The sequence below is a fragment of the Phaethon aethereus genome, assembly GCF_964289735.1.
Source record: "Phaethon aethereus genome assembly, chromosome: 3".
Lineage (NCBI taxonomy): Eukaryota > Metazoa > Chordata > Aves > Phaethontiformes > Phaethontidae > Phaethon > Phaethon aethereus.
Genome location: NC_138576.1, coordinates 96,837,266 through 96,850,230, shown reverse-complemented (window position 1 = coordinate 96,850,230; position 12,965 = coordinate 96,837,266). Strand labels below are relative to the sequence as shown.

At 39.2% G+C, this 12,965-nt stretch overlaps 1 protein-coding gene across 2 annotated transcripts in view; it reads right to left on the bottom strand.

Moving 5' to 3' along the window:
• DAAM2 (dishevelled associated activator of morphogenesis 2) overlaps positions 1 to 12,965 on the bottom strand; it is a gene marked incomplete at its 3' end in the record, with an annotated part of 119,122 nt that overhangs the window by 66,861 nt on the left and 39,296 nt on the right. For both annotated transcript variants that reach the window (XM_081998230.1, XM_081998231.1), the window contains exons 3-4: positions 7,865 to 7,939; positions 1,293 to 1,387 (exon numbers count right to left, since the gene is read on the bottom strand). In XM_081998230.1, coding sequence (XP_081854356.1) covers positions 1,293 to 1,387; positions 7,865 to 7,939 — 170 coding nt within the window. The remainder of the gene's footprint in view (positions 1 to 1,292; positions 1,388 to 7,864; positions 7,940 to 12,965) is intronic.

Below are 12,965 nucleotides of genomic sequence, written 5' to 3'. Positions count from 1 at the left end.
GGAGTTTGGTAGTTGTCTTAGCTTCCATTTTAACATAAAGTCTGGCTGTGTTCTCTGCTTTAGTTCACTGATAGACAGAATCAAACAGTCGCTTATTGCCTTGGGCTAGGTCTCAACATAGGCCACTCTTCCTTCACTTCCATGTTAAAAGCACTCACCCTACCCACATGCTTAAGTTACCGGATCCTGATGAATCTTTATGCCTCAAAGGAGCATCAGAATCTGGCTTTGTGCTCTCTTACAGACCATCACAACGGGGTAAAAAACTACGGTTTAAGCTGATATGTTCTACCTCACACTTGCCATGCCATGAAAAGCTGCATGCAGTCAACTTTTTAAACATTGTGAAGGGGAGAACGACGATCAGCACTTAGCTCTGCAAGAAGTCCCAGTAATATCTTCAAGTCAATGTAACTGCAATGCAAATTCTTTGAGATAAATAAATACAAACAAACAAAAAAATTAATTCGTTTGTTTGGTTAGCTTCCCTCCTCCCCCAAAAAACCCCAAAACCCCCAGCTGTTTTCTTAGGAATTACTAAAGCTCTCTGAAACTATGACTTCAGCACAGTGTGGATGCAAACGCATTTGGCTTATTTTGGACCCAACACAAAGATATTCAGAAACTTTTTGACCACGTGTTTCCTGAGCTCATATCAACTATAGTTATTGCTTCTGCACAATGCTCTTAAGTGTCAAATGGAAAAGGTTTCCATGCTAGTTAGTTTGCTATTGTGCAGAGCTTTGTTCCCAGAAAAACAAAGATAACCTTACCTTCAAAGACGTAGTACACAATAAAGTCTCTTAACATTTCTCTACACCACAGTTACACATTAAACAGGAAGAATGCCAAACCAGGTGATGTCAGATGGATTAGCTGCTTTGTACCAAACAGTTCACATTACTAAAGATAAGAGGAAACTTGAATTCAAAGTTCAGAGAAGAGGCTGAGATTTTGCCTGACATGAATCAATTTACATGGGACATTCAGAAGGCTATGAAGACTAAAATCTGATCTTCATAGTTATTACTTGTGTTTGCACGTATCTGCCATAGGTTTTTCACAGCAGACTTTGTCTTTTATTTTCTTGAAGCTACGTGCTTCAGCATCAGTGTGCCCTCCCAACTAGGGTAGTTCAGACCAGGGACTGTAAGGCTCTCTATGGATTGTCTCAAACATCAGAGAGGCTTGTGTGAGGTGAGACAATGAGGTTTCTGTCCTTGCAACTTTTTCCCGTGTCACATCTGACCAAAGGGAGGCAGTGAATTGTGATGAAAGACGAACAACATTACCTCATGGGCTGAGTCCGCAGAGCTGTCTTCAAGTCTTCAACTATTTTATTTTTCATTTCTGTTTCTTCTTCATCGAAAGCATACAGAGTCTGCATCTGTTCAGAAAAGAAGACGACAATCAGGAAAGCTTGGGCTGCCTGGAAGCTAAGAGACAGGCCATGAATTATGAAAAACAACTGTCCCATCAACCCACGCAGAGGTGCCTGCCGACCTCTCACCAGGAAAGCAGCGCCTCAGCTACAAAACTGAATCCAGATGAGGCTGCTTATGTGGACTGGCAGCAGCATACTGCTTTGCCACACTGGCTAAACTAGGGTTCTCAGATTACCCCCCAAAAATCACACTTGCCAGTATGCCCTCAGAAAACTGTACCTAATTTGGAACAGTGATCTGCTGTGGTGATCTATGGATATGTAAGGCAAAGTTTGTAAGGAGAGGTAATATCTTTTATTAGACTGACATGGCTGGAGGGATTGGGGCGGGGGGGACAGAAGGGAAGAAAAAAAACCCCAGACTTGTGTGTCGGGTTTCAAAGCATGAAAGCTTTTTCTTCAAGTGACTAAAGAGCCTGCAAGTACCATGAATTACAGTTTGTGTACATACAAGTTTGACTTTTCTTCCCCTCACCAAGTATATCACCTGTTTTAAGATACTGATTTTCCCTACACACCTTGCCCTTGCTAATTAGGAACATTTATTGAAAAAAGCTGGAGCATCATAAAATCCCTGTCCCTGTTTTTTAACAAGTAAACTGATGCACACAAAGACTAGATTTTCCCCAGTATGCAGCTTGAGATAACTAGAGCTTGCAGTCAACTGGAACTGAAGATGCTGTGGGTCACTGTAAATTATGATGAGAGATGATGAGTGGAATACATGCAAAAAATAAAGTCCTTAAGGTCAGACAATGACATTTAAAAAAGTGGTATATCAGGAACTCAGGGTTCCGGATCTACACTGAGCACCACTGCAACCTTGTGATGTGAAGCAAAACTCTTCAGTGCCCATTGCATATACCATTCAGGCTCACAACTTCAATGTGTAACTTTTTAAAAAGTCAAGACTCAATGCTGGAAATTCTTAGCCTATGGCTATGTCTTCTCAGTTGCTTTAATTGTAAAAAAGAGAGGATAAATATCTCACTTATTGGCAGGACTTCTTGGGGATATCACTCAGTGGTATCTGGAAAGCAGCTCTGAATCTCCTCTCAAATGAATAACCTGATTAAACTCGTATCATCTATCAGAGATCTGATATTATACCTCTCTGTGGTGGAATCTGAGAAGCTACAATTATGGCCCATTACACCAAAATATTTAAGTCTGTATTTTATTGTTTAGCAAGCACCAAAGAAAACCTTCTTCTCCCTGGAACTTCCTTTAAACCTCGCCCCTGCCACCAGCCCAACACCTCACTTCCCTTGGAAGTGCTCCCACGTTGCTTGCTTTTGCAAACCATGTGGTGCCAACACGTCAGATGCTGAGGGTGGTCACTTGGCTACATGCCGTTGCTGTCTTATGCTGAACAGCTGGCACAGGGAGATGTGTTTAACTCTAGGGGTCCTCCCTCTGATCCACGCTAAAGTCAAATTCACTCAGTAACAGAGCAAGCTATTTCCTGCCCTAATGGAATGACAGAGCGCTACTGATGGAAAATGAGCTGATGATGTTTTATCTTTTGCCAGCATCCCCCAACAGCCAGAAACATAAATTGAAATGCTTAAGCCAAGCCATATATGATCCCCCTCTTCAAAAAATAAACAGAAATCCTGAACAGGCATTATGGAATCTCAATGGCAGAGTCCTGGAGTGTGATCTGGGCCTTGATTTGTATTTTCTTGGGTGACAGCCCATCTGGTCATCTTTCCTTTGGCCCATAAATGCTCCTTTGAAAGGCTCCCATTCCTCCAACAGCTTAATTTCTCCTCTGAGCCATTGTGGGGGGAAAGCAAATGGATGGTAGGAAGGTGCTCAACAGTATTTCGTTCAGAGTGAAAAAGGCCCATTTCCAAATGAAACACATACAAATAATCCTGCCTTTACAACAGCGGTTGATTATAGAAAACCCCTTTTCTAAAGCTGCAAGCAGCCAAGAGCCCTTCACTTCTCACTTCTGTGCATGGCCAGGAACTCAAATCCTCATGCCCTCTCTAAAGACAGACTGCTCACGCGTTTGCATTATGAAATAGCTTTCTTGGCAAGAGTTACAGAAAACATAACTGTCCCTGGGAGTCAGAGGGGAGGGAACTGTCATTATTTTAGGCTGGATTTCCTTAATGTGGCTGACTGATTAATTGCTTCCCTGAACTACAAACTGCATTCGAGGACTAACGTCTGCTGTGCTGAGGATGCAGCTAGTTATTATCAGTTAACCAAACATACTAGGAAGATGAAGAAAATAGTGCCAGGTCCTTATCTAGTCCCTAAAAATTGGTATTCATAAGGCCCTTTTTTACAAGCACATTTTGCATATTTAAACTTTTCCAAATTTAAGTGCATCACCCAGGAAAGTATAGCATTTAGTTACTTTATTTGCCAATTTGAAAAAATTCACTAATTTGTGAAAACAATCATTCACAAGGAATTTTAGGTGTAAAACTTCAGGTAGTCCAAGAAATTACTTTTGAAAATTTGGCTCCATTTAAAATGAAATATTTTAGTTTTATTAAAAGCACAGATTAACTCCCACACCTTATCTAATGGCTAATCATTCCCCTAAACTGCTGGGAAGGAAAATACAGGACCATAATGACAGTACAGGTGAGAATAAGAGAGAAAGAAAGAAAAAAGAAAAGAAAGGGTATGAACTAGCATCAGCAATACACTGTAGGATGGACCTAGCTTTACTTAACAGTCTCACACAAATTAAATGAAAAAAGAAAGATGCAAATAGAATAAATAGTGAAAAAGCAACCTGGATGTTCTGATTTCTCATTATAGTCAGAGCTCTTTCTTTAGATCTTGTCTAAAATCATAACTAAACATAGTGTTATCATTATTGAAATCACTTGCAGTTCATAAACAAATACAAGTAAAATTAAAGTCAAAATTTGATTTAAAAATATTGTATTGCATGCCTCCTATGACATACCTGGACAATACTACTTTAAAACATTTCTTCAAAGAAAACATGTCAGTTGAAATTTGAGGTGGATCAGATCTCTAACTACATTAAGGCCTAACTAAGAGAATAAACTATGAATCATAAACTATGAATAGTTGTAATTTAAAAAACCTGAACTTTTAAGCAAATGATTTTAAAGTAACATAGATGTCACGTAACCCAGATGGAGGAGAGAGTTATCATCCACCCGCTAAATTCTGCTGAAAGATATATTTTTAACATCCTATGAAGCTGCTCTGCCCTGAACAAATGCTTTCTGAGTCAAGGAAAAGGGCTTGGTCACAGTTCTATTTATTAATCTTGACCCTTGTCTCATACTCTTGACTGAGCCATCTCTCCAGAAAAGCCGGGTCTGCAACTACGGTTCACCTGAAAGTCTCTCTGTGGAAATGCATACACAGCCAAGCTCATAAAAGCAACACAGCGCTGTCAGAAGTTCCCGTCCCCAGTAAAGTGAGGGCTGTGTTTATTTGTGCTGCCAAACAGACAGTATCATGGGGCGAGGAGGGCAGGAGGAGCATAGGGAGGTTTCTTTACATCTGATATTAACAGAGCAGCTGCTCCATTTTTAAGAAAAGCAGTTTTGTGTGTTGATGAATCAGCAGAAGATGACAACGACCTTGACAATGGAAATGGTCTCTAATTGTGGGCATGCAACCTGTCCATAATCACCAGTATTATTTATAGCATGCAGACATCAGAGGACTGGACAAATTTGGAGGCTACTCTTTCTAAATTAGACATCATGAGCAGCTGTCCCTTTCTTTTAAGGACTGGTCTAGAAGACAGTCTACTTTGTCCCCTCCTTTCAGCCAGGCTACCTGAAGGATGGGACAGTCCCTCCACAGGAATTGCACTCTACAGACTAGTAAAGAGATCCAGTTTTACTGTCATACACTTTTGCAAGAACTGGGTTTAAAAAGTATTAAAATCTAAGAAGTCACAGCAACAGAAACAATTGTGGGAACAGAACTGCGCCTAAAATGTGTGGCTTTGAACTGGATCAGGAATCTGTGACCTGAAGTGCTTCCTAACATAGTGGTCTAAGGTTACAAGTAGGGAATGTCAAACATGTCAGGAATCACCACATTGCTTTCAAGCATAATCTATGACGGGCAGATACGATGGGTAACACTGTAGCGGGTCTTCTGAGAAAACGATTTTTGAGCACAGGGGCCTTGGCCTGCCGAAATCCACAAAAAGATACTTAATGATATCAGCAGGATAAAGGTGCCATTCCATTTTATCAGCTGGTTGGAAGAACTATGTTCCCAATCTAATATATAAAAAAGAACTTCATAATTAAACAAAAGGATATAGAAAAAGATGTGAAAGCCTCATGTAAAAAGATTCTTATGCAGTTAATTCACAGGAGATGCAAAGATTAAATTTTATTAAAAAAACAGGACTTAAGGCATCTTAAACTAACACTTCTGTGATTATTGCTACCATTTCAACTCTAATACTTCTTGCAGTATTTCTAATTAAAATATTGCAATACCTGATAGTGCCCAAGAGACGCAAACTGAAATAGACTAGACTGTGTCAGGAAGCAAAGTGAAACATGTTTTTCTTTCACCACTTCTAAGCCAACTCCACTTGGATGCAGTTTAAAAAAGAAATTTAAAAAAACCCACCACTAAATTTAGGACTGAAATTATAAGGGACCCAAAATAACTGTTTGGAAGTTAAGAATCTCAGAGGTCTGAATAATAATGAATAGAACATGTCTTTTAAAGTGTGTTGGAGCTGGTTCTCAGCTGTATTACTCCAGTTTTCCGCTGATACAATTCCTATGAAATCAAGTCAACTAAGTTTCACCTGCCTAAAAGTGAAGCAACTAAGTGGTAAATCAGAAGCAGGGGTTTTAACCCTAGTGTGTCTTCTCAGCAGTTCAAGCATAAGACTAAAACATGAGGCTTGAAGCCAAATAAAAGGTTATCCATCATTCAGTGCTGAGGCATGCAAACAACGTTACCAGGACTGGTGTTTATTGGTGCTCTTAAAACATGTTTAAAATTAGAAACATAGGCCAAAATATAGTCTCATTCCATGGAGCTGCTCCAGATTTACAATAGCGGCATGTACATATTCACTCCAGGTTTACATCAAGATCATTTAAAGACTAATCCAAAAGTCACTAAAGTCAATGGAAAAACTTTCAGTAGATTCAAGAGGCCTTGGATCAAATCCTACCAGAAGTATTTGGCTCAGTGACATTGCAAGGTTTCATACTTATTTTTCTCCTTAATGACCCCTGTAGAGCAAATTTGTTCAGTCAGGAAATCAACGCACAGTGCCACGCCAGTCACAAAAGCTCAATCTCTTTTCTCAGAACAAGTCCATATTCTTTCTATTCCACTACTCCACCCCAAGAAAATCTGGCATGAAGGAAGGTGAACATTATGTTTATTCATGACTCACAGTAGAAAGCAGCTTTTCTTTTATCCTCTTTCAGTGAGTTAATAACAATTTGTAAATCTTGATTTATTTTTTTTTACTGAGCAAGACATATTTCAACATGAGAAATGCATCAGTATTGACACATTTAGCATCCATTAAGGTATTATTTTTATGAAATTATTTTATAGCTCATAACCACTATACAAAAGGTGCAAAGAAGCCTTTAGAAATCAAACACAAAAGCATAAGTAAACAAACAAGGTGTTCTACCTAAGATGCTAGGAACAGAATTCTATCATCACTTCTGCACAACTGGCAAAAAAAAAAGCTGAGTAGACATTGCACATTAATAATTAGAGGCAAAATTTTACTATAAAATCAGTAGAAGGATCAAATTTCAAAATACAAGATCTACCACATGAAAAGAGATCAGTGGACACTATATACAGGTGTTCTGCTTCTGCTAGTGACCAGCTCTACTGGATGCTTCAGAGGAAGAGACATATTAAATAGCTATTGAACAAGGACAATTAAAAAAAAGTTTTCCTCAAATACCTTTTGGCTTGTATCTGATGTCTAAGGTTTTATAGCCTTATGTCCCTCTATTTATCTGCTCTTATGTAAGTGGATATTATCTTATGAAACAACTACCTTCTCTTTAATTCTTCTATTAAACTAATAATCCCAGTGTTATCTAGATTAGTTAGAAATCAATTTGAAACCACACAACAAAACAGAACTTTACCTAGTTTTCAAAGAGTTGCTTTTCTGATTCATCAAATATTCTCTTGAATTTTCATTCCAGAATCTAACTTGATTGCCTTCAGTGCTCAGTAGAAATAAAAACTGGAAATGCTTATGGTGCTATCTATTCTTCAGCTAGAGCAGGGCTTTTTCTTAATAAACATACTTGTCTTCTTTCAGAAGTCCTATTTTAAATCAGTCATTCACTTGGGCTAACATTCTTCTCCTTTGGGGACTTCTTCCTAAAGAAACACATCTCTATGGTAGGAAATCTTCCCTGCTTTGCAGGAGAGTTAACTTACTGCTGCCATGGAATTGATGCGGTCAATGTAGTAATCTGGCCAGCTGGTAGCAAGCTTATTAGGATCTTCTTGTTCCTGAAACAGAAAGTTAAACAAGGTTACACAGGGAGACTTTACAGGATGAAATGCCACTGTAGAACCATCTGTGATTCTCCACTGTGCAGCTCTTTATTGTGGTATCTCCCCCCATATTCTTGTATAATGCACATAGATGTGTGGCGTTTATTACAAACATTTCTGAAAGTCTAATGTTAGCACTGTCACCATGGTGTGTCAGATAAAAAGAATCCCCTTCAGCTAAGGTTATTAAACATAGAATAATAAAGTTTGGTCAAGACACAGTTATCTTTGGCATCTAAGCAGCAAACCTTGGTCCCTTAAACATACTAGGTTTACAAGTAGAAGGATAGCCCATTTACAGATAACATGTTTACATTTTGTAGCTTTATATTGACAGATTTTATAAATTATTTTGCCTCTCTACTGCTAGAGTGATGATGGGATTCACCAGCTAAGGAGTTTAACATCTGCTATGGAGCGGGGAGCAGAAAATCAAGTAAAGGAACCTGAAGAGAAGCCAAAAGACTGCCTCATTTTGACGTGATAAACCAAAAAGAGGCTTAGACTGGACATTAGGAAGCATTTCTTTACCAAGGGGGTTGTCAAACACTGGAACAGGCTTCCTAGGGAGGTGATCGATGCCCCAAGCTTGTCAGTATTTAGGAGGCATTTGGATAACGCCCTTAATAACACACTTTAGCTTTTTGTCAGCCTTCAATTGGTCAGGCAGTTGGACTAGATGACCATTGTAGGTCCCTTCCAACTGAAATATTCTATTCTATTCTAAAAAGTTAAGCACAACCTCAGAAGATCTAAAGAAACAGAAGAGCATCCCCTCAGTTACAGTAGAAGCAGTATTAATCCTTCTATCCCTACCTCCCAAATAATGCACCTGAAATAATCATTAGACTAAGCTCAGCTTCTAAAAGCAGACCTACCTCTACTTATGAAGCAATTCTTTCTTGTTCCTTGTCTGCTCAATGAAAATGAGATTTCATTCTAGTGCATCTATTTCTAGATGGGTGTAACAGTCACTGGCAAAATGAGGATCGGTTTCTAGGATACTAATCTCCCATCATAAACTACAAATTAACTCATATTAAGACACCTAGCATATGGCAAGAGATTGAACCGCTTGACTCATCCTAAGGATGTCCAAAGATCTATGAAGACTACGTTGTCTGTGTATGAATGCGCATACTAGAAAGGTTACTCTGGAAGATATACAGAACAATATTACATATGTAGGTCTATCAGAGTACCTCCATTACTCCAGAACTGTTTGGTTTAGAGATGAGAAATAGCTCTACATGCTCCCTCACATTCAGAAAACACCTTGCTACCTGACAAGTTCCTGCCAGGCTACATATGAACACATAGCAACAATTCTGCACAAATCAAAATCTTCATATTTAGAATTAAAGACAAAATCACGACTGAGACTTGGATCTTTCCTTCCCCTCTCTTCAATCCACTGGTCTTTCAACATGTAAACTAAAGGAGTTTCTGCATTCACAATACCAGCAAAACAGCTTTGTCCCCATCTAGCAAAGGACTGCAGTACAGAAACATCCTAGACAGATCACAACTCTTTATTCAGTCCTTGCATCCAACTGAACAATTAAGAAGAGCAGAAGATTTAAACAAAGCATCACATCATAGACTGGCACTGTGTGAAAAATACGGGAGACTGGCAAAGTGGCAAGAGATACCAATTACGTCCACAGTTGCTATGCACCCACCACCTCACGATAATAAATGGTGCAATTAAGAACAAGGAGACTTTTCTCAAATTGAGAGATTCTGTTGCTTTTCCTTACTTCCCTTTCCTGGCCACAACCGGCAGGAATCTGATGGACCCAAATCCATGTCAAGTGGCACGTTACAGAAATATGCAACTCCATACCGATCGCCAGTTAGAATTGCCACACCACATGTTATTGGTAGACTGCCTTTTGCTGCCCCTTTTCTGTGTAGAATACATAGTGGCCAATCATAACCCTGACAAACGTTTCACACTTGGCAGACCTTAACCTCCCGTTCAAAAGTCAAAATATTGTCTTGCTGATGGAAAAATAATTAAGACATACAGTACATAAATACACCATTATTTTTATAAGATAATCTTATCATCCCCAAAGAGAACAGTAGAGATGGGGAGCTAATCCAGAGATAGTGAAGTAAGGTCATTCTGCAGGGAACCAGGTTGAGCCACCAATCTGAAGTGCAAGGTGTGCTCATACACCCTTCTGAAATTTTTCTCTGCATAGAATTATAAAAGACCAAGTGGCAGCTATAATTGTTTGCGGAGTACAGGTGACAAGAACACTGTGTGTTCGCTACACTTCTCCTGCCTCCATTATGAACTTCAAGTAAAAAAAACCAAACACATGTAAAAATTAAGGACTCATTGGATCCATCCTTCATATTCCAAAATAAACTACAATACTTTTTCTCCCTAAAATTCTTTAGGGAAAAAAAGAAAATATAAATGCAGGAATACTGCAACTAACCTTTCTAGATGTCTAGTTTAGACATGCAGGCTGAAGAGCATCGGGATAGATACACTAAAAAAAAAAAATAAAAATCAGAATTCTGAATAATTTCCTACCTGAACCCAAACCATTACAAATCAGAACCAAGGATAAAAAGACTCCGATCCCCTAAAATATATCTGTATCTGTAGTTACCTTGGCAAATGACAGAAGGTCCACAGTGTCGCCTGCTTTTGACTATTCTCATCCACTACAAATTGGTCTGAATTCTGAGCCTGTAAGTCTTAATGTTTTGGTTTTGTTTTTAATTAGAATTGGGAGAAAATTGGTTTCAGGGGAACACAGCAAGTGTAAGATTTTTCCTGAACTAAAGCCCAAACTGAAGGTGTATGTTGCTGAAATTAAAAAAGTTTTAGTAGATACTCCACTATGCAATCCCCACTTTCCAAAGCTGTTTTGGCCGAGCAGCATATTAAGCATAAATATTCATCTAATTTCAGTGGTCCTTCCCTGTTCAGACCAGAATTTTATGGCTGTCAGTGTGTGTTTTACTTCACTAGAACAAATGTGATTATGTACTTAAAATCTGGCACTTTGTTTCTATTATGAAGACCCAGAAATCTACTTATATTCAGGGTGAACATACAGATTTTTATCCAGCCCCATCAAATCATTAGGTGGCACAATGTTATTTATAGCAATCACCTGGGCAACATTTTCAAAAGAGAGACAAGTGCACAACTGTAGCATCAGAGTCATTAGAAAAAAAAACATTTCATTGCCCAAATTATGAGTTCTGCCCACGGTAAAAAATTGCTGTACCATGTTTCCTCTCAGAGAGGGGAAGATAAGTCGAAAACGGAAAGCAATTCAGGGTGTGGGGTGTGGTGTATGGTGGGGGGGGGCAACAACAGGGTGCTGGGGTTTTTTGTTTGGTTTAATGTCTTCAGGGTTTTGACCGTCAAATAAAACCAACTTGATGATAACAGAAAGATCCTTCCCTTGCTCCAGGAGACACAGAGAAGGAAAAAAAAAAAAAAGCCAAACCAAAAACTGAGGCCCTAATATACAAAGCCACATAGGTATGAAAAGCTGGAAACAATAACCCATCTGTATAAGGGAAAACATTAGCTGAAGGAATCTATTAAAGAAAAGCCTTCTTTTAGCTCCTTGAATAGTGTAAATATTGCATTAAAAAACAGACGTCAGCTTGTGGACTTTATAAGGGGCCATATCATTCTTCACTAGAGTAACAACTATGTAACTGCTGTGAAAACAGGATCTTGATACTATACAAGCCTGCAATATAGCCAAGGTATTATATAGGCTTTGACACTAATTTGGACAGGCTCCATGCCTTGGTGGAAAGTGGAACTTATGACTTCATCCCAAATAGGACTTAATGGAGTTCTGCAAATATTTGGACCATCTGAACCAGTCAAAATGAAAAAAAAAAAAAATAAAACAAAGTATTGTGTGCATAGCTCAGCTGGTCCTGAAAGCCTTTTTGCAAATCCTGGGAGACCTTGTCCATCGGGCAAGCTGTTCTCTAGAGAGCAGAGACCTTCAGCAGCTGCCACGTCAGTGAGACAAGCATTTGCGATACAAAGACTGCCATCTTAACAGACATAGTCAAGAATTATAGACCACTGCCTTTGTTGAGAGACTTTCTATGAAGTACCAAACACTAGTGTTACAGAAGTGCCAGATATTCATGGCTGAGTGGGTCATGAAAATGAAAGATGCTGTTTATATGGTGGGTGCTTCTTTTCAAGATGGTTTCAGTTTTGAAAGAAACAGCACAAGGAAAGCCTGAGCAGTTACTGCCTGCGTTGAATCTCTTGCGGCAAGCACTAGGTTTCAGTTTCCAATGATGACACACTGGTATTTTACTCTGCACCAAATGGGGCCCCAAACAATGTTAAGCAGTTCTCTAGAGTGTGTCCTGAATATCAGAGTGTCAGAGCATTAATAAATACATCCACAAAATTAGCAACTTTACAAGGCTTCTTTCCTGCAGATGGAGACAGGGATACATATATGGTGACATGACAATTAAAACTCATCCAGGAAATCACTTGGCAGAGTTAGGAACAGACATTGATCTGACACTGAATCCAACACTCTCTTATTTCCACCATCATTTATATCAGGTTGTTTTTATACAATGTAGACAAATCCCAGCTCCCTGGAGCCAGCAGGTGCTTGGCATCCCTACGTGTCCAACCATTACATGGAGTTTGCCACTACCTGCACAGAGACCCCTGTGATAAATTGCCAGGGATGATGACTCATGAAGCCTTCTAACATGTAAACTGAAACAACACACTTCTTCCCTGGAACAGATGCATCAAGAAATACACCATATGTTATGGATGTCATACAACAAGGATGTGTCCTATTGGGATGACATTTATTCACTAGCAACATGACTTCCTTCTCAAACCTGTCAATTCAGAACTGCAGACAGCTGACCTTACCGCTTTGTGCTGTTCAGAACAGCGTGGGAACAAGCCACATACCTGACGCTGCAAAATGTGGGTATA